The 26,779-nt window shown below is 35.7% G+C and overlaps 5 protein-coding genes, 1 long non-coding RNA gene and 1 other non-coding gene across 9 annotated transcripts; 2 read left to right on the forward strand and 5 right to left on the reverse strand.

Moving 5' to 3' along the window:
- Positions 1-727: 727 nt before the first annotated feature.
- On the forward strand, positions 728-3,145 carry LOC111810426 (uncharacterized). 2 transcript variants are annotated; one of them, XM_087122548.1, is made up of 6 exons: positions 728-990; positions 1,230-1,360; positions 1,394-1,693; positions 2,558-2,662; positions 2,796-2,867; positions 2,953-3,145. In XM_087122548.1, exons 1-6 carry the CDS (start codon positions 843-845, stop codon positions 3,010-3,012), a joined length of 816 nt encoding a protein of 271 aa, XP_086978674.1. In that variant the 5' UTR covers positions 728-842; the 3' UTR covers positions 3,013-3,145. The 2 variants fall into 2 exon arrangements, with proteins under 2 accessions (XP_086978674.1, XP_023552927.2); XM_023697159.2 differs by having other exon boundaries at positions 1,230-1,693.
- On the forward strand, positions 2,133-2,223 carry LOC111783088 (small nucleolar RNA snoR128). Its single transcript, XR_002813278.1, has one exon. It is a non-coding gene; the product is annotated as a small nucleolar RNA snoR128 (small nucleolar RNA).
- A 619-nt stretch (positions 3,146-3,764) lies between the features above and the next one.
- Positions 3,765-7,135, reverse strand: LOC111808997 (small ribosomal subunit protein eS4x). The gene is made up of 5 exons (XM_023695289.2): positions 6,989-7,135; positions 5,839-5,916; positions 5,568-5,748; positions 4,774-4,871; positions 3,765-4,429 (listed from the first exon to the last, which is right to left on the reverse strand). Exons 1-5 carry the CDS (start codon positions 6,989-6,991, stop codon positions 3,995-3,997), a joined length of 795 nt encoding a protein of 264 aa, XP_023551057.1. The 5' UTR covers positions 6,992-7,135; the 3' UTR covers positions 3,765-3,994.
- Positions 7,136-8,128: 993 nt separating this feature from the next.
- LOC111798517 (putative DEAD-box ATP-dependent RNA helicase 29) lies at positions 8,129-14,485 on the reverse strand. Of its 2 annotated transcripts, none has more exons than XM_023681730.2 (11): positions 13,926-14,485; positions 12,118-13,279; positions 11,951-12,008; positions 11,119-11,220; positions 10,884-10,929; positions 10,128-10,207; positions 9,943-9,995; positions 9,678-9,759; positions 9,492-9,548; positions 9,168-9,306; positions 8,129-8,794 (listed from the first exon to the last, which is right to left on the reverse strand). In XM_023681730.2, the coding sequence occupies exons 1-11, from the start codon at positions 14,302-14,304 to the stop codon at positions 8,574-8,576; spliced, it is 2,379 nt and encodes a 792-aa protein (XP_023537498.2). In that variant the 5' UTR covers positions 14,305-14,485; the 3' UTR covers positions 8,129-8,573. The 2 variants fall into 2 exon arrangements, with proteins under 2 accessions (XP_023537498.2, XP_023537507.2); XM_023681739.2 differs by having other exon boundaries at positions 8,129-8,788; positions 13,926-14,483.
- A 383-nt stretch (positions 14,486-14,868) lies between these two features.
- LOC111789216 (Actin-like ATPase superfamily protein) lies at positions 14,869-18,069 on the reverse strand. Its single transcript, XM_023669951.2, has 4 exons — positions 17,880-18,069; positions 16,510-17,087; positions 15,902-16,057; positions 14,869-15,672 (listed from the first exon to the last, which is right to left on the reverse strand). Exons 2-4 carry the CDS (start codon positions 17,062-17,064, stop codon positions 15,331-15,333), a joined length of 1,053 nt encoding a protein of 350 aa, XP_023525719.1. The 5' UTR covers positions 17,065-17,087; positions 17,880-18,069; the 3' UTR covers positions 14,869-15,330.
- Positions 18,070-19,025: 956 nt separating this feature from the next.
- LOC111809080 (zinc-finger homeodomain protein 2) lies at positions 19,026-19,989 on the reverse strand. Its single transcript, XM_023695429.2, has one exon. The coding sequence runs from the start codon at positions 19,840-19,842 to the stop codon at positions 19,117-19,119; it is 726 nt and encodes a 241-aa protein (XP_023551197.2). The 5' UTR covers positions 19,843-19,989; the 3' UTR covers positions 19,026-19,116.
- A 2,189-nt stretch (positions 19,990-22,178) lies between these two features.
- LOC111799478 (uncharacterized) lies at positions 22,179-25,941 on the reverse strand. Its single transcript, XR_002815884.2, has 3 exons — positions 25,709-25,941; positions 24,965-25,040; positions 22,179-22,646 (listed from the first exon to the last, which is right to left on the reverse strand). It is a non-coding gene; the product is annotated as an uncharacterized LOC111799478 (long non-coding RNA).
- Between the last annotated feature and the right edge of the window lie 838 nt (positions 25,942-26,779).

The raw sequence follows: 26,779 nt of genomic DNA on the forward strand, positions 1-26,779 counted from the left end.
ATGGGCTAATTATAACATTTAAAATTAGAGGAATTAAATTTTAATTTTTTGTAATTTAATCTCACTTTTCAACATACTTTACATATTATTTTATATATTTTTAATTTTTTTAACTGCCTTATGCAAACAAAACACCCTTGTTAAGTAAAACCAACTGTGCAACTAGAATACGAGAATCCTGTGACATGGTTTATTATTATTGTTATTATTATTTGTTTAATATCAACTATTTGGTTTATTATTATTATTACTGACTTATTTTGCGAATCTTACACTATCTTTAAATGTTATTATTGCAACGAATAATAATATAGTAACAAGTAGCCCTTTGTTAATCTAATTGTAATAGAGAAGTTAGAACACTTGTTTTTTTTTTTTTTTTTTTTTTAAATTTTATAATTTAACTTAGAACATGTGAATTTTGGAGCGGATGGAATTTATAAAAATAAAATAAAATAATAAAAGAAAAAGCCAACTTATGCAAAAGAATAATAATAATCAATATCTCTATTGATGATATTTAACAAAGAACAATGAGTCAAATTTGCACTAAATAAACATTGGAGTATGGTTGAAAATTTTGTAATTGAATTTGATGTAAAATGTCACTAAAGAAACGTTGGGACTATTTATTTTTATTTATTTTTAATTAAATGTTTGTCTTAATGTAAAACCCTAGCTCTTCAACGCCTTACACCAGCCAAGTGATGAGCTATATATGGCTCTCATCCTCCCATGGAGCCCTCCCCTCCTCTTCCAATGTATAAGAAACACTCGTTCCTCTACCAACCCCATTTCATCTTCGATTTCACCCACCTCTTCACAGACTCCCCTCTCCCGCCATGGCGATGGAACTCTGTGCATGCCGCCCCATTTCCGACCTCCCCGTTTCTTCTCCCCTTCTTGCCAGAAACCAGCTGCTCCGTCCCAAGTGCGCGCTTCCTCTCAAAATGCCCGTAGCCTCGCGTCTTGCTCGCGGCATCCACTTTCGTATGTTTTCAGTTCATTGCATTCTCACTCTGCTATCTAAAATGAATCCCTAGGTTTTCGGTGTGGTGTTCTGTACTTTTTCTGTTGAATTTATGTGCGTTTTGTTTGTGGTTTTTATTTTGGATTGCTTTGCTTGCGTTGTTCTTTGTCGATTCTTATGGTATAACGATGAGCTGATTCGCGATTTCCTTTGGATGTACGTGGTTTTGAACTTTTTTGTTTTCTGAATTCTCCCTTAGGATATCGTCATTTTTCTGTTTCACTGCCGAGAGCAGCAGCCTCTGATGATTCATATGGATCTAGTCCATATATTACTGAAGAACGCGACAGCGCGGCGGTCTCGGAAGATTCTTCTCCTGCTTCTTCGGTCGCGGTGGAAGATTCTTCTCCTGCTTCTTCGGTAGCCGTGGAAGATTCTCCTCCTGCTTCTTCAGTCGCCGAGGAGAACCTTCCCGCGGAGAATCTTTCATCTGACGAAATTGTGAAACCTGAAGTGCCTAAAGAAGAACCGGTTGAAGACGCGCCCGTTGTAGCGGTGGAGGATTCTCTATCTGCATCTTCAGCTACCGTGGGAGATTCTTCTTCTGCTGAGAATGTTGCGTACAATGAAACTTCGACAGCTGAAGAACCCAAAGAAGAACCTAAAGAAAAACCAGTTGAGGTTGCGCAAGAATGGACGCTTGATTCATTGAATGATCTGAAAGTAAGAACTTTTATTGAAGCCATGTGATTTATTCTTTTGCAAGTTAATCGTGTTGACCCGTAAGTAAATGTCTTTTGCCATCTCTTTTTTATCTCAACAAATGAGTGCAAAGCTACTGAGATACCCTTTTCAATTTTTTTGGATCACTTGGCTTTTCATTTTTCAAATTTTTTGGATTGCTTGCCCCTTGATTTATCTATCTATTTCTGCTTTCAATATCTTCCCATAGTCTGGACTATGGCTTGATTCCACCGTAAAATACCTTCCTTGGGTAACTTGGACGATTTTTGTCTGTGTGTTAACTATTGAGAATTTGGAGTCCTCTTTTTTTTTAATATTTTAATTTATGGTGCTGTTGCCTTCTTCTTTTTAAAAATGGGTTTTGGTTTTTCCCTGCATGCGTATTTCTTTCATTTCTCGTATGACCTTTCGAAGTTAGTTGCAGTGATGATATCATCAAACTTGATAGTATATACAAATGCTACATGAAAGGTCGACAATTATGTCGACCTGAGCGGTTAATCGAGCAACCTAACTTCTCTAATTGTTTTTTTTTTTTTTTTTTTTTTTTTTTTTTTTTTTTTGTGTTTCTTGCTTGTATTCAAGTTTCTTTTAAAATTGTTCTTCTCTAACTTCTCTTATTATTTTGTTGTCCATCAAAGTTTCTGTGTCTTCAGTCATAATAGGAAATTTGCTATTTCGAGATGGAAATCAGTATTTCTTATTGAAGTTTGAACTTTTATAGCTCTTGTCAATTAGGAAACACCATTTTGGAATAACTGATATTATAATGTATATGTTTTCATTTGTCGGTTTGAGATTGCTTCATCCTATGAAAGGTTTGATGGTTACTTTTGCTCACAGCTCGAGTCGGTTGATAAATACAGTCTTGCCCTGTATGGTGGTGGTGCCTCTTTTGGCCTCTGGTTGGTTTCAGCCGTTGTTGGTGCTGTTGATTCCATCCCATTGGTGAGTAGTTCTCACTTTTATCTCTGTAAGATTTTGTATTGGATTAGAACTGTATGAGTAAATTGTAGGATGTCATCAATTGGTAAAGTTTCTTAAGGCAAATTTAGAACCGTGCGTTCTTGTAAATCTATAGGTTCCCAAGTTGTTGGAAATTGTGGGGCTTGGTTACACACTGTGGTTCGCGGCTCGCTTTCTGTTATTCAAGGTAATTGCCTTCTGAACTGAAATCCTGTATTTTTTCTTTTGTTGTGATAAATGAGCTAATAATTTTTTTTGTTGCAACCTCTCAGGAAAGTAGAGACGAATTGGCTGCCAAGATTGATGAGATAAAGGAGCAGGTTATTGGTTGAGATTGACGTCTCATTCGGTCTGTAAATTTTTACTGTTAAATCTTAGGTAGATAGTTATGTTTGCATAGATAGATATCTTGGATGTGCTGATGAACATAAATGATATAAATAATTACATTTTGTTTCTAATGAAGCACATGTTACAACGATAGAATCTTGTTTTACATATAGGTATTATAAATAACATAGGAACGTGAATTAGGGGAAAAAAATCTTATTACCTTAGAGTATATCAATGTTTGATATTTTTAATAGTTATAATTTTTTAAATATATCTCATCATATTTTCATAAAAGTAATGTGCTGTTGTTATTATTATTTTTAGTTAATATATCCATTTATGGGAGTCAGAAAATTTAACCTTTGGACTTTTTCTGTTTTTAAGCTTTTACTTACTTTGGAGCAAAGAACCAAGAATTTCTTCTTCTATTTCGTAACCAATCCAAGAAAACTGAAATTTGAAGAAAGAATAAGCATTTTCTTTCGCTACTTCATTAAAGCATTCTCTTAAAGTTTGTTGATAATCGTACTTAATTACAACACATCAATAATCAAATGTGAGATGATACGTTAATGTTCCTAAACGAAAGATTTTTATACCTTATGGTAACAAAACCAAATTTCATACTCATTAGTTTAAACAGAAAACTCGACGCATAAATAACTAAGAACAACCAAGAAAACTTCCTATCATTTAAATACACGTATCAAAATAGAGCATGACAAATGTTCCAATATTGACATTTTGACAATTGACTTAATTTTTAAACTCTCATTTAGATTGCAAACATTAACATGAAACTTTTAGAATGACTAATTGTAGCAGCCACGCTAAAATTAAAATGAAAATAACGAAACAGCGGTTGGGAAAAACTTACTAAAACAAAATTTGAAACACAAATTCAAAGAACAGACTCGTCAGAACAATCTAAAATCAATAACCATAAACAATGTCTTCTTCCAACCTTTTCATTAAAGACTCCTAAGCTGTAACTGCCGCCTGGCTTGCAAGCCTCTTCCTAGCCTCTTCGATGATGGATAACTTAATACCCTTGCCCTTAGGTAGGGATAGCCATGGCTTAGTACCCTTACCGACGGTAAAGACATTGCAAAGACGAGTGGCAAATTCGTGGCCGGTGGCATCCTGGACGTGGATGGTCTCAAAACTTCCCTTATGCTTCTCCCTGTTCTTAATTACTCCAACTCTTCCACGATTTCTTCCACCAGTAACCATCACAACATTACCCACATCAAACTTGATGAAATCAGCGATCTTGTTGGTCTCAAGGTCGAGCTTGATGGTGTCATTGGCCTTGATGAGAGGATCAGGGTACCGAATGGTACGACCATCATATGTGTTAAGATATGGAATGCCCTTCTGCCCGAACTGCACAGAACGGACTTTGCAGAGTTTGTACTGCATAAAGAAACATGAAAATCAATGTGAACAATCCAATATTTTCATAGACCAATGACAATAATGTCTGTAAGTCGTTGAAGAGGATATCCATTTTCCTTCGTAAAACCGCACATGAGTTAAAAGAAAAATGCAACTACCTAGAACAGGTAAGCAGGAAAAGACGGAATGCTTTTTTTTTTTACAGGAAATGACAATCGAAGCGGAGAAGTTCTAAAGCTTATTCACAGATTTGTGACAGCTACACATGATGTGGTTTACTTGTTTTCTGATCCCGAGAAGTCATGTTTAAGAAACAAAAAAATAGAAGATAAAGTTTGATATCAAATATATAGGTAACTAACCTTTGCCTCCTCATCCCTCACAGAGTGAAGACGGAATCGACCTTTGGTGTCATAGAGGAGCCGGAAGTTCTCATTTGTTTTGGGAATTGATACAACATCTACCAAGAAGGCATCACAAGGAAAAAAAGAAAATTCAACTTTAGCATGGACAGAATAATGATCATATAAAACAAACATTACACACCAAGAAAAAAAACACTTTGTCTAGGTGACAATCACACCATAAGATCGTATAATCAGATCAATATATTACTGACTATCTTCTTCAGAATTGGCAACACAAAATTAGAATGCACACCGTATGTTATCTAGACATAATGTTATTCACATCCACATTCTAATATCTATAGTAAAAACAGTTTGGTATGTTTATTTATAATAATGGGGGCTAATCTAATCAAATAATAAAATTTAATATAGCCAACAAAATTTAATAAAGGCAGTACCAACTATTCAATATTTTAAAGAATCAATTCCATAAAAAATGTAACAATTTATAGTAATTCACGAGATGAAACTAACAATAAGGCTAAAATATTACAAAATGTGGTCAAGCTAGGAAATGGAAGCATTCCTGAACCAGACCGCAGTTCATGGCCACTTGCCCCATTCACTTCAAACATGACCTCCGTTAATAAATACATCATCCTAGTCTCATTCATCGACAGATCGATAATGACATGTTTAAGTTTGTCAAGACAAGTGATGCCTAAAATTATGCAACGAAGAATGCCACTTTCATTCAATTATTAAGATTAGAATTAAATTAAGAAGATAAAAGGTAAGCAGAATACCCATAAACCCAGCTGGGTATGTCTTATCAGTTCTCACTTTCCCATCAACAAGAACATGTCTTTGCATTAAGATTGAAATCACCTCACGATAAGTGAGAGCATACTTCAATCGGTTTCGTAGAATAAGAATCAATGGGAGGCATTCCCTTGATTTATGAGGTCCAGAGGAAGGTTTGGGGGCCTACAAAAAGATCCGATAAATGTCAAAAATAGGTAACATGTTGAACAATAGCAAGATGTAAACTGAACTTGAACTATAATTTTGACTCACAAATGCACCACCAAGTTTGTCAAGCATCCAATGCTTAGGAGCATTGAGCCTCTTCAAATGCTTCTTCAATCCCCTTGCCTGTGGTAGAAATAGCCATTAATTCCAAAGGTAATATTATATATTCCCAAGTCCTAACACCAAAATGCTAGACAGAAGAAAGGACACATAGATACAGATAGCATGAAGCCAAAACAAAGAGCAAGGAACATAGTAACTCTGATAAACATCTTGCATAAAATCTCGAGCCATAAAATCTTTAAATTCATGTTAACAACATTACAAAATTAGTTGAGGTGTAAACTAGTTGGAATGTAGAACTAACTCTCAAAATAGATAATAAGAGGATCCCGGAATGAAATTATGCTATTTGTACTCCTTTTCACACGTAAAATGGAGAGATTAATTTCTCTTGTATTTTGATCTGTCGGGACTGACGGGGCTCGAACCCCCTCGCTACTGCACTCATTCAATCCTCAAGCAGTGGAGGGTGCCTAACCGTAAAGGAGGGTCCGGTCAACGATGCAACAGTAAACTACGCAACCGGAAGGTTAAGGGGTTTGTGATACTTATAGTTTGAGTAAACTCTTTGGCTTTTGTCTTGACTTACACAAAATGTGCCCCTATAGGGAAAGAAACGAACATGCAAACTAGTTGGGATGTACAGCTAGTGCATTACTGAATAACTAAAGGTACTTTGTTGTTCTTATTTTGCAGTTCAAAGTTTACAAAAGGTATCGCTTACAAAAACATGAATGCCCCAAGAATATATGCAGGCACCAGAAACATACAAACAATATATAACTTACACGGATTCAACTCAACCAGATAGACCAACCACAAACACAGACACGCCGAAATGTACATAAACCACCCAACCATGAATCTCATACGTCAGTGCCCAATAAATGATCTCCAAAACAAAATAAGAAGCGCATTTTCAGATCTCGAGATAAGAAAGGCAGATTCAAGACGAACTTATAACAGCATACCTAATACTGATACAACAGGCTACAATTCAACAATGATCGGAAAAAAAAAAAAAAAAACCAAACGAGAACAGAGAGAAAACTGCATTGAAGTTTATCAACCCGGATTAACAAATATCAAATGCAAATTAGGAGGAAGAAGGTTCATAGAAACATCTCCTTACCATGGTTTCGAAACAAGGAAGGTCGCCTTTGTAGAAGGCCGAGTGAGTTTGCTGCCGCCTCTGAAACTCCTTGGGGAAGAGAATTGGGGTTACGTCGGTTTCACTTTAAATAAGAGAAGGGCTTAGGGTTTTTACGCAATTTACCAAAATGCCCGTGCGTGGGTACGATTGCAGTGACACGTAATTCCATTGGAAAAAATAAAATAAAAAAGGCCTTATTATACATTAAATTACTGTATTTATAACTTTATAAACAAAATCAATTCAAATTAAATAAATTTAGCTATATAGTTATTTTAAAATGTAATGTATATATATATATATATATTTTTTTAGATCTGATAAATTGTTAGAAGTGTTGGTTTTTTTTTTTAATATCATAGAAATTTATAAATATATTTAAATTTGTGTCAGCTTCCATTTTATCAATATCTTTAATATTTTACGTCATATTTACCATTTAAATAAATTGATTGTATTTAGTATCAAATGTTTCTGAGTCGGGTTAAATTATAAATTTGGTCTCTATAACTTAGAAGGTTTGATGAAACATAACAAGATGTCTTTATTTTTAAAAGTTATTAACATATTCTCTAGCGATGTCCACTAGATGGAGGGAGATGGAGAACACCCACGGTTTGCTAAGATTTGGTTCCTTCTCCTCCTTCTACCTATTTGGGCACAACCTCAATGCAAGCTCTCCATGTGAATCTAGTGAGCCCTAATCGAATTTGGACATCAACATTGTTGTGGTTCTGGCTCACAATGCAAGTAGCCAAATATTAGTTTATCTGTCGACTAAGGGTTCAAATCTATTGTTTTGAACTCCTTTGTTTATTCTACAATGCATATATAAGGTCATTTGGGTGTTGATCAGTACGTTTAATTCATTCCAAACTTAATTTAAGTTCTGCAATCGAGGATTACTAAGCATCAAAATTTTCAGTTTAATGTCTAAATGTTGTTGATCTTGCTTAGGAACCACTTGTAAGAATTTAGGAGTATTTATACAAGTAGTTTCTACTTGTCCCGTCTAATAGACTGTATATCCCCAAGGATCTTCCGTGTGCCAAAACTAATTTCATGGATTGAAACATAAGGACTAATCTAACAAGTCAAAAACATGAATTACAATAGGAGTAGACCCAACCAAAAAATACATTAGAATTCAAAATGCAAAATTCAACCATCTCTAAATGGATAAGCTAAACACCTACTACTTTTCTTAAAATTGAAGGTATAATAATCCACCCCGTATTGGCTAGTTGAACTCGACCAGAAGCATTAAAAGACATTACAAAATAGGGCGAAAGAAAGCAGCCTCTCATAATTTGCCATCAGACACCACATGTGTTCTTGAACTACTAAATTCTATGGGGAAAAAGGATGACAGAGGCATTGAACATAAATAATGAAGAGACACATGAAATGGAGGCATGGAAACTAAAAATCTTTACTTTTCCTCTACTTTGGATTAGATCAGTATAAGACCATGTAATCAGTGTTTGAACTTCTAAGTCTCCTAAAAACGAAGTGGATAGAAAATCTTCCCTCTTTTTGAGCAAGACAAAGCTTTTATTTCTTCCTACTTCGCCTTTCCTCGGTTTCCTTTTTTACCAGATTTCTTTTTACCCCTTTTCGGTTGGTTCTTCATGGTTTGAATTCTAGTTGCCTTTTTCTGTCGTTCCTTCCGAATTTGATCGAGATTTTTAACTTCAGAGCGCACATGAGCATTAGGCACTGAATGCTGGTTTTTGCCGGATCCAAACTTTCTTTTATTTCCCGAAAATCGCTGATTTCCTGCACCTCATTTAGCAGACAAAAATAAGCAAAGCTGAAAGCCACAAAAACGTTTCTTTAGTCTGTGCTTGTTTTCAGATCATCGTTGTTTTTCTCATCATCATTTCTCTACTATGTGTTTCGTGTTTTATCTTCCTTAAGAAAACATTGGAGTTCTTAGCCAAATTCTAAAAAACAAAAATAAGTTTTTAAAAATTACTTTTTAGTCTTCCAGATTTCGTTTAACTTTCAAAAACATATGTATAAAGTAGATAACAAAACAAGGAAGCCTATGGGTGGAAGCAATATTGATAGGCTTAATTTTCAAAAACTAAGAAAACCAAAAACCAAAAGGATATCAAAAGAGACCTAACTAAATGAAAAGGAAGAAGTCTATTACCAGCACGGTTCGTGGCTTCACCATCGTGATCTCCCAAACTTATTCCTTTGAGAGAGATCTTATTATGTGATCGTTCTTTCCATTTCTTGTATATGCCGGTCTTGTTAGTTTTTACTTTTGCACCACTTTCTGTCTTTATCTGTGAAATTTATAGAAGAAAACAGCTTCATTAACATTATTCCTAAGATCCTAGAAATTGAGATGTAGAAACTTGATAGAAACTCAAAAAATGTATTATCCCAACATCCTGACTATAAGCTAGAATCAATGTTGAAAGAAATTTTTAACATCAACACCCAATTGGTAAAAGAGTCAAGAACGCACCTTTCCACTGGCTGTGACCCGATCCCCATTGTTTAATTTCACATATTTCTTGCCCCTCTGTCACCAAAAAGTTCAAAAAAGTTATAATGACTAAATTTTAGGGTAACACGAACTACAGTTATTCATGCTAGGTACCCACATAACTCCTATGTTTGGTACCTATGTTTACTCATGTTTGAAACCTACCTTATCCCAATGGTATACAGATTTATGTTTCTGCATGCCAGAACTATCATCAGCGACTAGATCCAGAACCGCATTATCCAACCTAAAAGAGATGTACTGTTAACTGTTATCGAATATGTAATATTGGAAGAGTAAAAAAACATAAATCTAATCCCCTTCTCTTCAACGAAATTGAAAAATTAAAACAGTAAAAAATGATCTTCAAATGACAGGCTGGATAGCCCCTACAGTACTCCTTTGTTGGTTAGTGGTACTAGTGAAGTACCTGTTGGACCCAAAACCTTGATCGCCTTTTACTGCTAATCCTGCTTCTGTATGCTGGGTCAAACCAAAATGCAGGTATAAGAGTCAGCATGATTATTCTATTTACATTTCTCAACATCATAAGAAATTCTTATAATGGATGTTTTTCTAAAAATGAAAAGGGCCAGTAAATGGCAAAAGCCCTACATGATTTGTTGGTACGGAATTTATGTAGAACTCCTCGTCTTTGAAACTTGCAGTCTTTCTTTTTTTTAATCCTCGAGTTCCTAAAATACGGAAAAAATATTCAATCAGTTATGAAAGCAAGAGGTCATTATTTAGCATGAGAAAAAACCATGATAAGAATTTATTTGGCAAAATCTGTTCTCGAGGCAATAATCCGAATGCTGCTAACTTTCCATCAAGAATGCATTTAGACTTTACTCGTTTAAACCTTGAAGAAGAGAGGATGTCTTAGGCACCTTCTAGTTAATTCTAGAAGTAATACCTTGTTACCCTAAACTCAACGAGAGTTTCTTTGACCTTGAAAAAAAGAAGTCAGGTGGATAGCCCTATCCTATGGAAAGGCACAAGCCACACCAATGTACCAGTACCACAAGTTTAAGCCTCAAGATATGTCTTCAAACCACGTGCACATACACCAAAAAAAAACTGTTCCATTATTTTCTAACTCTTGCCATTCATCTGTTTTGATTCACCCTCTTTGTCCCACAGCCCCCTCTACATTTTTGTAACTTGCATGAAATCTCATTGGAACTCAAATTAGATTGAAGGGCATATGAGCGTCTGGGTAACAATCAACTCTCATATATAAAAGTAATTTCCAATTGATTTGGGTAGCATTCCATGCTCACATCACATACACACTCTTCAAATGAAATGACATCAGTTTCTCTTCCAGTTGCCATGGGGAAGGGGTGAGAAAGAGAGAGAATGACATACCTTTCATATTCTTACCCTTTGGAGAAATGTTTTCCAACGGGAGTTCCTGAAATATGAAGTACATTTTAGGCATAGCAAGATATTCTTTGAAAAGAAAAGCATAAACATAATAAATTTCAAATTATGTATAAATCATCATCAGGCAGATCAGACCTCCGTGGGTCAAAAGCCCAACAATAAGCTTTTGCTACTCACTATGAACATTTAACATTAGGAAAAGAAACTCAAATCACACCTCCTCAACGTGCTTGGCAGAGCGTTGCTTATGAACTAAGTTAATGACCTCCTCATGGACAGCTCTCTTTCTCTTCATTACATCAACCCATTGCCTAGGACCCTGCAACAATGCCATTATTGAAGAAATCATTCGACTTCCATCAATGAGGAAAGCAAAAAACCTAAAAATTTAATTATTATACGAAATGAAATTAAATAAGATAAATATGTAAACATTCTAATTTGAAAGTAAAAGAGGGTTTCTTTTATAGGAAATAATTTCATCAAGTCATCACATTTATTTGTACAACCCAAGAATTCAACCCACCAAATTTATTGTGATCAGAGGTTCAAGATGATATTTTGAAACATTTAAGAGTGAAGAGTGAAGAGTGAAGAGTGAAGTGTGAGAAATATGAATTGAAGGGAATAAAAGCGATGGAAAATATTTCGAACATAAAAGATCTTTGAGGAACCATACTTTTTGTTTCTTCTGCCTGAAGCTCTCTCTCTAAATAATTTTGTAATTATACTACATCACCCATCACTGTTAATAGTAGATTCTATTTCATAACTCATTGTCCTTGTTTAAGGACTTTTCCTTCCTTTATTTACATTACATTCGTCAATACAATTCTCTCTCACAAACAGGATACATAAGCAGTATTTAACACGTCAACCCGAGAATGTCATTCTATCTTCATCAACACAAAATGTTGGTTCCTTTAAACATTGCTTATATATAATAATTAATTAATTAATAAAAAGCTTATAGATTCAGCAAAAGACTGTCATCAAAGTATTTAACTAACAGCCACAAGCTACAAAAGTCACAAAACTCATAAACAAACCTGTCGATGCTTTGACTTGGCAGTTTCTCCTTCAGCCTCTAGTATTGTCTGCTTGGGCCTGGTGCAAATAAACAATTGTTCCAAGCATGATTGACCAGTGCAAAACTAATTTTTGTGGAAATGTTAAGCCTACTACCGAAAAAGGAAAGCAAGCAATTTGCTTTAACCTGAATGTTTTTAAGCGCTCTGAGAAAGCCAATGCCTTTAATTCACCACCTTCTAGTATATTTTTGAAGATTGGATGCAATCCTTCACGAGGTAAGTCCTTTGCTCTTCTGATAGACTCTTTCGAAGGTAGTGGTTTTGACTTTGAATACATACGAAATGCATTTGAACAGGTTTTCTGCAGAGAAATCAAGTCAGCTGAAGAATCAATGGTTTCTCTGATTCTGTCGGAAGCAAGATCAATAACTGTCTGAGGGAGGCGACCATATACAGTTTCTCCACTTGCAATTGCATTGTCTATTTTAGAGAATACACCCTCCTTATCAAGTAAGACCTCCTCTTCAGTAGGGGCAGCTCTTATAGGTTTTGAGAGAAAAAGATGAAGATCTAAAAGGTTGGGAAGATCTTCAGAAGTCACAAATGAAAATGCTGCACCAGTTCGACCAGCCCTTGCAGCTCGTCCAACTCGGTGTACGAAGATTTTAGGTTTTGGAGGGAAGTCCCAGTTGATAACATTATCAAGCAATGGGATGTCAATTCCCCTAGCTGCAACATCAGTCACTATTAAGAACATTGTTTTTCTTGCCCTAAATCTTGATATATGAATCTTGCGAGCATCTTGGTCCATTTCACCATAACATACAGATGGCTCAATACCTTCCTCTCGGAACAAAACATTTAAAAACTCTACATGATGCCGAGTGGATACAAAAATCAAACTTTGTTCATCGGAACTGATTTGCTCTCTGACCAAATACAACAATGCAGCATTTTTTTCTTCTTGACGCAAAGTAAAAAAGACAAGCTTTAAGTCAGGGCTAATCTTATTATCTACATCAAGGCGCACAAGCTGGGGATCACGAAGACCAGCCTTTGCAAACTCTGCAAGAACACTTGGTAAAGTTGCACTAAAAAGTAAGGTCTGTCGATTCTCACTCAGTTGTGCAAGGATTTTATGCAACTGCTCAGCAAAACCCATATCAAAGAGACAATCAGCTTCATCAAAAACCACATATTCCACAGTGCGCAAGGTCATGTCATCAACCTCAGACAAATGGTGCATCAACCTTCCAGGAGTGGCAATTATAATATCAGGATTTTGAGCCAATTCTTCAAATTGAGCTTCCATACTATCACCGCCAACCAATAAACTAATTCGAAGATCTGCAGCAAATAATAGATGATATTTAAATCTGAACATCTCTGTAAAGTAGGAGAATTAATTTACAGATAGAGGATCCTCTCTCCCCTTTCTTTTCATTATTGAGCTAAATATCCTAAGCAGGCAGGGCATAAAATGCATAGACATAGATCTTATTGAGGGTTTCCAGGAAAGGAGAATATTCATCTTTCTCACTCAGCAATTTACAAATGATAGTAATTTCTTTTGTCCTCGAGTCCTTTATTAATCTAAATCAAATTCTCATCTTTGAGATCGATTGCACAAAGAAAGTATAACACGAGCCACTTTGTTTCTTATTTGGAAAGAAAGTAATACAGGAAGCAACACTAGTCAGTAATAACTAGGTTCAAGGCCGACACGCTTAACTAAACCAAAATTGATTCTAATAACCAAGTAACAAAAAGAACTTCTACGTACAAGAAACCTCCAAAGTTACATGCTCAATAGAGACATTCTTCAGATGTTTGGAATCGTCCAATTGTGATGCCATTAACAATAACATAAAACGTTTATAAACCAGTGAAGTGAAATATGTTCCAATCGTTATTTCAGTTTAAGAACATACGAGATAACTCATGCCAATACACATTCAAATCACAATAATTCAATTAAGAGCACTGAACTGACCCGTGAATTTTCCAAGTTCCTTGGTGAACTTGAGAGTCTGAAGCGCCAAGTCCCTGGTAGGAGACAAGATGAGAGCCCTAACACCACCCTGAGGCTCGTGCTGTTTAAGCCGTTCCAGCATAGGCACCAAAAAAGCAGCAGTTTTACCTGAGCCCGTCCGTGCCATGGCCACCACATCGTTGCCGGAAAGAATGAGCGGCATGGTTTTCCTCTGAATTGGAGTGGGCACTCTATAGCCCTTGCGCTTGATTCCCCTGTAGACATTGGGACTGAGACCTAAGGACTCAAACCCTCCAGACTTTGCCTTCTTCTGCTGCTTCTCTCTTCGCTTCAGTTCCGCTTTGGAACTCACATGGAGAGGCTCGTCCTGCTTCCCCATAGAATCCCTCGAGTTCGCAGCAAATCGTCTACGACCAAAATCAGTGCAACGCTAGGAGGGAGGAAGCTGCGGCAACACGTATGGAAGAAAGACGATGTTGGCGGCGGCGACACAGAGCTGCTGAAACGGAGGAAGGGTTTTCCTCTTTCTTTTGTTAATCTTTTTATTTTATTTTAAAAATAGGCTCAATTTTTTTTTTCTTCTTTTTATAGTGGTTTTCATTTTCATTTATTATTTTTGTCGGTTTATTTTCATTTATACTTTAATTTTAGCTCAATTTATATACTAAGCCACCACTCATACATTTCAATATTTTGTCTATTAGTTTAATTTTGCATTACAAAAGAAAAATATTTTTTTATTAAAAAGCTAAATTTAATGAATTGTTTTATATTTTGAATGATAATAAAATTTTATTATTAAATGTATTTATTGTTATTTATCTGAAAATTTGTATTTGAGTTCTCTCTTAGGATACAAAACCATTTTCAATTTTATCAATTTTATTATTAAATGTATTTATTGTTATTTATCTGAAAAAAAATAAATAACCACTTGAAAAGATAATCCAAACCAAATAGACCCTTAGAATAATCTTTACAAATAAATACATCAGTTCATTCAATTGGCCATCAAAATTACAAGGACAAAAAAGCCAAAAACTGAGAGAGTGAGTGGGACAGAGATTATAGAACCTATACTAGCAAGAGTATCAGCCTTTACTACTACTAGCTGCAAATGCTGAAGTACTTCGCACCTTCCTTCCTTGTCCATTATGTCAGTGAGATCTTTACCTTCAGAGTTGCCTCTCTTTTGCTGTTCTATTCATGAAGGACCTGTAAATACCATTTACAAGTTTAATCCTAAAGAACATTTGCCCAAGTTTTCAATAATGCTATTATCTATAAGCCTTCAGGGAACATCTAAAGAGCCATGGAATATCCGAAGAGAATTACGCCTACAAACACATCTAATTTCCATATCAACTATTATATCTTGCAGAGAATGAGGGCGGCATTTGATGGTTTAGACGTCTTCTTCCATGAGCTCAGTCCAATCCTTTTTCTCTCTCCATATAGCATGTACTTCATCGGTTCGAAACCGTTGGGTGAATGTTACTTCCTCCAATGGTGTCGACATGCCATGTGCCCAAGCAAGAAGACCAGTATATGCAATCATTGCACCATTATCAATACAATAACGGTCATCTGTTGCAAATAATCTTCCTCCTCGCTCAGAGCACATTATTCTCATCATCTCTTGCAAGCGCTCATTACAACCTACGCCACCCACTATAAGAACATCTTTCTTGTCGCAGTGAGCCATGGCTCGTTCTGTGATTTCCACAAGCATAGCAAACAATGTTTCCTACAATACAGAACGGCGCGTTGAAAGGGATGAAATAGCATTTGTAAGTAATTTTACGGAAGAATGGCAAGGTCAGAGTGGATAACAATTCTACAAATGAGCTGAAAGTTTGAGATCATCTATTATAGAGCAACAGCCCAATTCACAAACTTCGCTTAGTTATAGAATGGCCCAAGGTTTGCAGTTCATCCAGAAATGGAGCACTATTAATATAATAAACATACATTACCTGTAGAGAGTAGCACAAGTCAGCAGGAGTACACTCGTTACTTTTTAGTTTCTCCTCAGCAGTTGCTTCAATATAACTTAATATCCCACTGAATGATACATCCATCCCTTTGACTACATATGGAAGTTCAATAAACTTTTCTCCCTTCTTTGCAAGCTGTGGACACAGAAAATCAATCGAGGGAGTCAAAGAAACCATTTTTCACACATCATTTAGCAGAAGCATTTGTTAGGATTCAGAAAATTAGAAATGAAAAAGTACACAATGAGCATTTTCTCTCATAATATCTCTCCCACCTTGAAGATAAGACTATCAGTACAAATTGCATCTTCAAATATTTCATATGCATTATAAAAAGGAAAAGGAGTTATGCGTGCAACAGAGGACGCAAATAGCATTACTTGATTTATTATATTTGAAACATTTTGGTTAAAAGGCGCGAATAAGACCTACCTAAGCTTTTTCCAACCCAAGAACGTAAGAGCTAAAAGTTTTCTTTTCAGACTCCCTACGCTATTAAGCTTCGACGCCCTTTCAATCCCAATAATCCAATGAAAAGAATAAATGGAATAACGAAAAATTTACATTATCATCTTCCAATAACACACCTGTTCAATATTGTATCCAGGACTTGGGTCATTGGATAGCGTTAGGACTCTTGCAAACCGATCCAAGCAATTTCCAACGGCAATATCAATAGTTTCCCCAAAGATTCTATACCTTCCTTCACTATAAGCAATCACCTGAGTATTCCCACCACTAACATACAAGACAACAGGATCATCAGCACCCGTTACAATCCTTCCCATCTCAATATGTGCAACGCAATGATTAACGGCAACAATAGGCTTATTCCAAATCTGAGAAAGAACCCTCACAGCAACAGCAGAAACTTGTAGAGGAGCTCCCATGCCAGGCCCTTTAGTGTAACAGAGGCAGTCAATATCCTCTGGGGTAATTTTTGCAGTTTCCAGAGCAGACTTAATCAACGGGAGAATGTGCTCAAAATGGTGATGTGCAGTTTCACGAGGAAGAAAGCCATGGCCCGGAGGTGTAATGTAGGTGTGACGTGGGTTTGACAAAATGTTGCCATCTAATGTCACAACCCCAACACCAATCTTGTTCGCTGAACCCTCAAAACCCAGTGCTATCATTTTCTTCATTTTCCAAAAGATTAAAGGCAGCCCTGTTGAAAAGGAAAAAAAAAAAAAACAGTTCTGAAAAAAGCATGAAAGGCATAGATGGGTAACAAGAAACCAGGCTTTTACCTAACAAAGTAAGTTTCATTAGACTAATTCAAAGAGAAAAGCTGAAAAGTAGAACATGAAATTTGACGCTTGTATGATAACCAAAACCCAGTACATAAACTGCCAGGAAAACAAAGAGCTTAGCTGAAAATTTATCAACATTTGGAAAGCATATAATTTAATCTTCCCTAAAGAACATTTTGGTCCCTAGCGTTTTAACTGTTTACAAATTAAAATATTTTAAATTTTAGATTAATTACAAATTTGATTAGTTCAAAATTAAAATTGAAGTCTTTTAACGACAAGACTTTATAGCTACCGATTAGAAACCAATCTCAAATTTCAGTGACCACTAAGAAATCAATTTAAAATTTTAGAACTTTAATTAAATTAAATTTACAAATACTAAATGAAAGCTGAATTAAAATTTGAGGGGCAGAGAAGTTAGTTTTGAAAACTTAAAAGAATAGAACAAAAACTAAGTTGAAATCTCATATCTCATACCAGTATTTTACCCTTTAATCTCTCTATAGAGGTCGGTTTCTTTGGTTTTGCTTGAACCGGAAACCAAATTGAAGATTTCAGTTTTAGAGTAATGACAACCAAATCGTTCTCCGGCGGTAACTTTAAGCAAAGCCGAATTAAGCCAGAACAATGGGCTCAGTTTTTTCAGTTCAGTTCGAACGGTTGGAGTTTGAAAAGACTGCGCGGAAAATAGAGAAGTTCATTACCTCGATAGAGGAGTAGCCGTTCGCCGCGGCTTGTGAGGGAGGCAGACGATTAGCGACAGCAATGAGGAGGAGGGGGAGAAGAGCGCCGGCGGCAGCGCAAGAGAAGCTGAGGGCCGTCGAGGAGAGGAAGGCAGCGGTTGCTAACGTCAAAATCTAGGGCAGTTTACTTCCAGTTAGACTGCAATAAATGACAGAAATGGAATGGCCAGCAAACGCGGGGTTGAATGGGCTGCAACGGGTGTTGGGCCTAAATAAGAGGCCGCCCTTTCTTTTATGGCAACGCACAATTTTATTTATTTATTTATTGGTCCTCCAAGTTTCAACATGTGTCTAAAAAAACTCCGAAATTTTAAATTTTAATTTTCTTTATAATAAATCTTTAAATTTTAGAAAAACAATTACTTTAGATTTAATATTGTCATGGAACTAAATGAATTTATAAATTCTTAATATATTCAAATTTTAAAAAGTTTAATTAATGTATTATGTATAAAATAAAATTTTATACCTAATATCACTTTAAACCTTTAATTTTTATTTAATAAATCGATAATTTCTTTAAAAAAAAATTATAAATTTTGTTAATATGACTTTATATTTATTCATTAAATTCTTTCGAATCATTTTATTTAACATATTTAAAAATATTCTAAGAATTTCAGGTAAATAAAACATATTTTGTTTATTTCCGACAATAATTTTATTAAATTACTTAATTTGAGTTATCTAATTATTATTAATTATTTTATTTAAAAAAAAAATAATTTAAATTTAAAAATATGTGTGTTTCTAATTTATTTAGTAATGAATATTAATAATTATCGGTTTTAATGAAATCATATAGTTTTAATTATAAATAATTAGTTGAATAACGAAATTGAAGAATTAAAAAATGATTATTATAATAAAATATTTAATTAGTGTTAATTGATTATGGTGCATTAATTAATACTTAGAATGAGGCTTATGCAACAGCGAACATAAGATTAAGAAATTAAACACATAATTTAGTCGAAACCCACAGACTAACGCAAACAGATTAATTTGTTGATTTGTTGATTTGTTGATTTGTTGATTTGTTGAAGCAAACACGGTGTCTAGAAAAACAGAAAATAAAACAAAAACAAAATATTAAAAAGCTTAAAATGAAGCAAACAGGAAGCAGGTGATAGTGTGATGATATCACGAATTTATTACGATCGAGGACAGTTTTTGGGAAGTGAGGCTAAAGAGTTTGTTACGAGAATTTGTTGTTTTCAGACTCCTTACGAAACGTGTTCTTGTTGTTATGCATCCAAACCTTCAACACTCGGCGTTTCACCCCGATTTCGTTGCAGAATTCCATCACCGCCGCTTCATCGTTCTTTTGAATGCGCCAATCCAGCTTCTCCGCCATCACCAGCATCTTTTCCTTCTGCTCCTCCGTGAATTTTGTCCTTACCCGCTTTCTGCATCCGCCGTCTCCACTTGAAGGCGATGGGAGTGCCAGCATTCGTCGTTGGGGTGCCACGTGGAGGTAGCCAGCTGGAGCACGCCAGTAGGGAACGAACTGGGCGGTTGGTGGTGGGTTCGATAAGATGAACGGTGGTGATTCTCCGTTGTCGTCGTTGGTGGTAATGTCTTTGCGGTGGAAGTTGCGGTGGCAGTTGCAGGCGGCGCATTTGAGGGCGTCGAGAGAGCCGTTTGGGCCGGCGGGCATGAACTCGCCGCAGCCGTCGATGGAGTGGCCACCGATGGCGACGGCGTGGTTTTTTAAGCACTCTTTGTAGAGGGGGGGAGGAGGGGGGTTGGAGTGGAGCGGAGATGGGGTTTTGTTGAGGCGGGAAAGTGGAGGAGGAGGAGGAGGAGGAGGAGGAGGAGGAGGAGGAGGAGGAGGAGGGGTTTGGAGAAGTGGTTTGTCGTAGTTTGTTGGAGCTTCCATTTCCATGTCTTCTTCTTCTTCTTCGTGATCCTCGAAATCCATTTCGGGCTTCTGCGACGGAGAACGGAGGAAGACAAGGCGGAGGAGGCGGAGGAGGGTTTTAACTACGGTCAAGTGCACCCACCGGCTCTACCCGGTGCCGGTATGCATGAAATGAAGGGGATTTGGGATGAATATTTTTCATTTGATTTGATACTTTATTTATAGCTTTTTTTTAATTATTATCATTAATAAAATAATATTTCAAATTATTATCACCATTGGTTGAAACTATATTTTAATTCTTTTTTAAGAAAATATGGTCGAATTTGGAAGGTTGTTTCTCTTTAATCTTTATGACGTAAAATATATTTTTCTAAATTATTCGAAAGTATTTCGAGCTTGCTTCAGTGCGTGAAAATGTCATTATGCACTCACTTTGATAATACAACGCTTACCTTCCAAAAAAACGAATTTCAAATTAAATAGATATATATATATATATATAATCTTTAAATAATATAGTTCACGTGACCTATATACATGTTAAACGTGAAGTAGTTAATGTACATGTTAAACGTGAAGTAGTTAATGTCGGACCTATTAGAAAAAAAGGTGAAAAACTAACTATATTAGACTAAGTAGACACCCTAATAGATTATTGAAAATATTTTCTGAAAGAAATGATTTTTTAACATTATTTTAAATTATTTTAAATTTTATTGTGGTCTCTCTTCTTCTTTTTTTTTTTTTTTTTTTTTTTTATCCTTCAAATTATTAATAAAAAAAATTAAGTTAATAATTTTATTTAAAACTTAAAACCCAAAATAGAAAGAAAAAAAAAAGTGGAAAAGTTTAGGGGGTATGATGTGAAGATAATTTATTTATTGTGTAATAAAGAAAGAAAATGGGTTTAGAGCTGAAAAGAAGTGGAAATGCTTTTGATGTTTGGGACAGAGTTGGGAATGAATCAAATGTCGGAATCAAACATCACATAAAGACAAACCAAGGAAATCATTGTTTGGTTGATCTTGTTGATTTTGAATTATCATTTTTTATTGTATAAATATATATAAAAGTATTTTTAAAAATTGAATTTTGGGTTTCTGCGTTCCCACTTCGTTATGTTCATAACAAGAGAATTTTGTATCAAAAAAATGGGAGCAAGTGAATCTTGTGGAAGGATCTCCAAATAAAAATAACTTACATTCTCCCCTTTCCAACAACAACTTTATTCATTCTTTTTTTTTTTCCTTCTAAGTTTTCTTGACTCATTACGAATCAAATGAGACGAGATATGGTTTCAAAATATATGAAGGAGAAGAATTAGAACCTTGCCATCACACTGTGACCTCATGCTTAAGTCACGTAAGAATTAGCGTCAAATAAAGTAAAGGAAAGAGCCAACCTGAATCCAAAGCGTAAAGTACAGGTTGTTAAACATAAAGAAGAAAGAGAGAAAGAAATCAACGGGTGGGAAGCAATGGAGTGACATCATTACTCCACCGGCCCTAACCTACTAGCCTATCTGAGTTTATGATCATTATAGCTACGGTTTTAACATGCTAAAATAGTGACCTAAGATCTCTAGACATGAATGTAATCTATTCACTATTTGGTTATAAAGAGAACGGTCTTAAAATGGATCTATTTCAAAATTCATCTGAACATCTATTTTGAGTCACATATCTAAAACCATATATATTGCATCACACCGTGAGATGAACTCTTTGACCTATGTGTTCATTCTAACTCGCACGCGTAAAAAAATGAAGCTTTGAATGTAATGTTAGATTCAGAAGTTGTTCTTTTTATCCAAAAAAAAGAGGCAAAAGATAGAAATGGATGGATTGGAGAGAGAGAGGGAAAGGAAAAGGAAAAGTGAAAAGAAAAAAAAAAGGGCTAAAAATGTAAATTTGTATACAAATTATTTGTAATGAGAATGATGGGTTAAGAAGACGGGGACAATTTGCAAGTGATGGTTGCAGGGAAGGAGAAAAGAAATGGTAAAAGGGAGACCATATTTCAAAGGACAAATGAAAAGGCAGAGAGACAAATGATTACGCAAATTCAAGCTCCACAACCAAGTACAAACGGTGCAAAAAACCATGCTTCTTTAATTACATAATCCCCATTTAAACGCTCTCTTAAGTATCGAAATCGAAATGTGTCGGGCATATTACCATGTCGATGCAAGTATCTTCCATGTATTGCAGGCTGACTTAGCTCCTCGGTTTGTCACTTTGACTCGAGAGGCTTATATGAATCTATGTTTGGATTTTTCGTGACAACCTAAAAGTACAGTAGAATTGGATTGTGAATACTGTTTCGAGAGTTTGGGTTGTTCCGACAAAAAAAAAATCTTTGTTAAGATATATAAGTAATATACTTGGATAGAATTGGATAGAATTTAAAGTTGATGAAAGAGAAAGAAGATGGAATCCCACATCGGAGAATTTAGGAAACACACCATAATACAAACAGAAGAAGACAAAAGGAAAATGGGTTTCTGTCATCGGCTGCAAACATTTGAGTTGAGAGACAAATGAGAGAGGGAAGGGCAGGGCAGGCAGAGATGGATGTATAATAGAATTGTTTTTGTTGTCAAAATCAAAACCATTCTATTGCCCGTAAATTTCTCCTCCTCCGTGTGGCTGGTCTTGTCATTTTCACCAGCCTGCAACTTCAACGCCCCCTCCCACTTTGGCCTTGCTTTGTGCTGCTGCTCTCATCCGTACTGTTTATTTGGGAACCCACCTCTCTGCTTCTGCTATTTTCACAACAGATTTGGGCTTTGTAAACTTTGTGTGATTTCTTAGCTGCTTTCCTATGGCTATGGCTATGGCTATGGCTTTATGGCTTTATGGCTGACATCAAAGCACAAAACACTGCCCATCAGTCTTAGTGTACCTCACACAAACGGTTGCTTGCAACAGAAGGCTATTGTGAACAGTACTGTTGCTAAATATGTATGCACATGAGATTTTCTTTTGAAAAATGGCAACCATTGATGTGGATGGGACTGTTTGATCTGGGTTATTAACTCGCTTTATAAGCACCGACTGTTTAGTTGTGAAGAACATTGATGAACTCTTTGTGTAGTTGGTGGCTTAATTAGTTTAGGTGAGACATGGGAAGGGAGAAGGCTGTCTAAGCTGAGTCACTTTGTTTTACTCAAACAAGGAAGAGCAGTTTAGCCTAGATGAGTCCAAGTTGATGAAAACTTCAAACCCTCTACATCACCCACAATTTTGGCAACAATGTTATCGGAAGCTTAGTAGGCAATGCAGAGAGCGTGCTCCACCCTTAGCTCTATCAGGGGTGATTAAGAGGAGTTCGACTCCTTTGTCGTGGTTGTTCGATGAATCATCGATGCAAAGAAGAGGAATTCGACTCCTTTGTCGTGGTTGTTCGATGAATCATCGATGCAAAGGTGTCAGACCTTGTCCATTCTCGACATTGGGTGCATTGGTGATGATAGTGAAAGGAATGAACATTCTAATTCGTAGTGTAAGAATTAGAATCGTCTTTGAATTTGTTTAGAATTAAACAAAACTGAATGCTAAACAAACATATATTGAAGTAAATATGAAGATATTTTTGGCGGGTCTTATTGAAAATCCTCAACATAGAGTTCCTGAATATGGCTTGAACACAAAACCAAAGGCGTGTGAGAACTATTCCAAGAGTAATTTAGGTTACTTTACTTTCTTGTCATTCATCGGAGAAGTACATTGACATGCTTATAAAAAAGAAAGAATAATTGTGATGGTCGAGTAAAGAAAATGTACATAAATGAATCAAGACTAATATTAATATAGGATGGTTGATAAATTTTAAAAAAAACTGGAGTTACTACCTATACCAATAAAGTATATCTTATTCTTAAGTGGCTCAATCATAGAAACTTCAATTTTGGTTAGATCAATTCTTTGCTTAGATCAATTCTATGTTGGGCGACCTCCTAGAAATTTTCTTAAGAAGCATGTGAGTGACGACAAAATATGCTAAAAGTACTCATGTTAATATGCAAGTAGGTAATAGGGTCATATCGCAAGGGATGTAGGGAGAATGTTGGGGTTATTAAGTGTCGAATCTAAATTTCTAATCTTAGTCATGGGCTGTTACAAAATGATATCAAAGCGATACCTCTCCTAGTAGGATGTGGTTTGGAGAAGAACCAAGGTGGAAGCTGGTAGGCATGTGATATCCAAGTAAATGAGTGGTACATGAATGAACCGAAATGTTAAACGTGTTTTACTAGAAACAATTCTGTGTTGGATGATATTCTAGGAATTTTCTTAGAAAATATGTAAGTGAAGATGAAACATGTTGAAATGACCTATGTTGGTGAGTTTATATTGACAAGAACTCCAATTCCTAGCGTCGATACACAAGTAGCATCTCAACGCTGCTTGTGCGGGACGTTTGGCTTGTAGGTTGCACATAAAGAATGTCTAGATGCTCTACAAGCGTCTTGACACTGTCTTTAGAAAAAAATGGTTTGAAATTCAGCTTTGTTTGGCTAAACATTGCCTAGTTGAATATGAATATATCTTTGAAACCCGTCCCTCTTTGCTTTTTGCTGATACAAAGTCTCTACCAGCTCCAACAATGAATTTTGCAGTCGGAAACAGAACCCCACGAAACTCTAGATCACATAGAAAGGAGAAATTTAAATCAACTCACTGTATGCTACCAGCTCCATCAGCCACTGAATTTCTTTTTGACAATGTGCAGATCCGCGAGGGCGAGATCGATTACATGTGTCATGAACCCAAAAACAGTAGCACTTCTTCTGCATGGCTGCATTAAACTTTCGTTTGGTTCTGCTCCTTACAGCTAGGTCATGGGTCATCTCCCTTCTCTGGCCCAATACATACCTCATCAACTAAATTCTTTTAGGCCTCTCATTAACCATCCCTTTCTTCTTAGTTCTTAGTAGCCATTTCTGGTATTCTATTCTTCCTTTCCTTTTTGAAAAAGAAAACAAGTTTATTTCCAGTGATTCCTAGAGAAACCAGATAATTATTGTTTAGTCCACTTAATGTGACGTGGAGTTCATTGTCCACTGATTCCTAAAGAAACGAAAAGAAAACATTGGAGCTACCAGCTACTTCATGAAACTTTGATCCTTTTGCTTTAAACAGAAAATTTAATGTAAAAAAGGGCTTGGCGGATTTACCTCGGCTGCCATGATAGCCAGATTTCAGATGTTGTACCAGCTGCTTGCCATGCTGCTGCCGATGCTGGAATTCACTCTGTTTGAGTCACAAACGTTAGGTAACTCTTGTTTGTTTATCTATTAGTAATTAGTCAGAACTAAGGGAGCAATGCAATGCTATAACTTAGAGAAGTGGGAAGGAGTTGAACACAAACGAGAGCTGTTTAGTAATAAGAACTTAAGTAAAGCTTGTATTAGTGTGTTGTAAGAACGCAAGCAGAAGTTTCAATCTAAAAAAAAACTCCACTTTTGGCATCATTCTGAGTAACCATGGGCATTAATTACACCCAATTTTTTCTTTTGCATGAAAATATTTCAAGAAATGTGGAAAAACCTAAACGATTCTACCCCAGCCAAACTTAACATCCAAAAAAGAGGAATTGATACTAACACTTCCTGTGTTTTTTTTTTTTTTTTTCTTTGATGTAGGAAACAGAGTAATCTTCAAGCCATAATATGTGGAGATGTAAGTTCTCCAAGAAGGCATGGATCGTATACTTTCCCCACTACCTGAGTTTATTTGATTTTTTGCGATTGGTTTTTAAAGAAGAAGGGCAATAGTGATCACAATTATGTGGAATATCTGGAATGATTACAATCAATTAAACCAGGCCAAGAAGCACACAACTTCAGCAGATATTCAATCAAGTCATATTCAGAGCGATTGATCGATTATTGCAAGAGTTTCAAAGTGCAAAGACGAACCTAAAATTGGCGAGAATCAGAGCATGTGGCCCGCCGGACGACTTCTGGAAGCATAGTGTCAACGCCGCTGGTGTGAAGCTTAGGGAAGAGGAGGCCTGCGATCGGAAATCTCGATTAAACCGAGAATGGAGAGGAAGTCGGCAGACTTCCGTTACATGGACCGGGAAGGGGAAGGGGACGGGGATCAGCCCAATTACCCGCCCTATCCCCGCTTTTCTTTTACCTATAATTCATTTTTATAATTTTATTCTAGCTCATAGCTTTTTTATTTCAAAATTGAGCTTTATTATAAATATTATTATTTATATATTAAAATCACGAGACTATAATTGTAATATTAAGTTAAAAATACGTTTACAATTGTTTTTATGTCGAAGATAATATTATAATATTAATTTTCTTCCAATATTATAATATTAATTTTTAATTTCTTTTTAGACATTAGGTTGGTATAAAAAATTATTTGGAATAACCATTTAAAAATAATAATAAAATGAATAAAAACTCCCATGGAGATCCTAATACCTATGCATTCTTTGTTGAGGATCTTTGTCATCGTCTCTACAAAAATAAATAAATTTGTTTTTGGAGAGTTCGATATTAGAATGGGGAAGGCTTTTCCATCCCGCTGCGATTATCTCTCATTGCGCCATGTTTAAATCAAAAGGAAATAGCCCACCAAAACCCTAGTTATTATCCGATCTAACTTAGATTATAATATTTCTACGATAAGTTTATGGAATTATGAAGTAATCTTAACCTCTGAAATTATAAAATAAAAATTTTTTTAACTTTTCTAGTTGAAATTTATAATTTAATATAAAACTAAATAATTGGATGATTTGGAAAAAGAGAAACAAGCAGGAGTGGACCCAAGGAACATGGGTAGAAGAAATAAATGGGCGTGTGCCACGTGTCCACGTTACAAGAAAAAACGATTCCCGTTCGGTGATCCATCCTGAACTTAGTAGCTGTAATTGGCTGGATATGGATATGAAAAATGGAAGATGAGAGGCGCATTTCGGTCAAATCACTAATCACTCCAAAGAGTCGTTGAGAAAATAAAAAAAT

The sequence above is a fragment of the Cucurbita pepo genome, chromosome 1 (assembly GCF_057944985.1).
Source record: "Cucurbita pepo subsp. pepo isolate OVF chromosome 1, ASM5794498v1, whole genome shotgun sequence".
Classification (NCBI taxonomy): Eukaryota; Viridiplantae; Streptophyta; class Magnoliopsida; order Cucurbitales; family Cucurbitaceae; genus Cucurbita; species Cucurbita pepo.

What these genes read in the sequence shown, in the direction of transcription:
- LOC111810426 (XM_023697159.2), top strand. Translation starts at nt 843, where the DNA reads ATGGCGATGGAACTCTGTGCATGCCGCCCCATTTCCGACCTCCCCGTT. An exon ending in ATTCATTGAATGATCTGAAA is followed by an intron (nt 1,694 to 2,557) that starts GTAAGAACTTTT and finishes TTTTGCTCACAG; the next exon opens with CTCGAGTCGGTTGATAAATA. An exon ending in CTCGCTTTCTGTTATTCAAG is followed by an intron (nt 2,868 to 2,952) that starts GTAATTGCCTTC and finishes GCAACCTCTCAG; the next exon opens with GAAAGTAGAGACGAATTGGC.
- LOC111808997 (XM_023695289.2), bottom strand. An exon ending in ATACCCAGCTGGGTTTATGG is followed by an intron (nt 4,872 to 5,567) that starts GTATTCTGCTTA and finishes CCTTCTTGGTAG; the next exon opens with ATGTTGTATCAATTCCCAAA. An exon ending in TGAGGGATGAGGAGGCAAAG is followed by an intron (nt 4,430 to 4,773) that starts GTTAGTTACCTA and finishes TTCTTTATGCAG; the next exon opens with TACAAACTCTGCAAAGTCCG.
- LOC111798517 (XM_023681730.2), bottom strand. Translation starts at nt 14,304, where the DNA reads ATGGGGAAGCAGGACGAGCCTCTCCATGTGAGTTCCAAAGCGGAACTG. An exon ending in AAAGGGTAAGAATATGAAAG is followed by an intron (nt 10,208 to 10,883) that starts GTATGTCATTCT and finishes TCCGTATTTTAG; the next exon opens with GAACTCGAGGATTAAAAAAA. An exon ending in GGGTCACAGCCAGTGGAAAG is followed by an intron (nt 9,307 to 9,491) that starts GTGCGTTCTTGA and finishes TAAATTTCACAG; the next exon opens with ATAAAGACAGAAAGTGGTGC.
- LOC111789216 (XM_023669951.2), bottom strand. Translation starts at nt 17,064, where the DNA reads ATGAAGAAAATGATAGCACTGGGTTTTGAGGGTTCAGCGAACAAGATT. An exon ending in CTGGATACAATATTGAACAG is followed by an intron (nt 16,058 to 16,509) that starts GTGTGTTATTGG and finishes CTGTGTCCACAG; the next exon opens with CTTGCAAAGAAGGGAGAAAA. An exon ending in ACTTGTGCTACTCTCTACAG is followed by an intron (nt 15,673 to 15,901) that starts GTAATGTATGTT and finishes TCTGTATTGTAG; the next exon opens with GAAACATTGTTTGCTATGCT.
- LOC111809080 (XM_023695429.2), bottom strand. Translation starts at nt 19,842, where the DNA reads ATGGATTTCGAGGATCACGAAGAAGAAGAAGAAGACATGGAAATGGAA.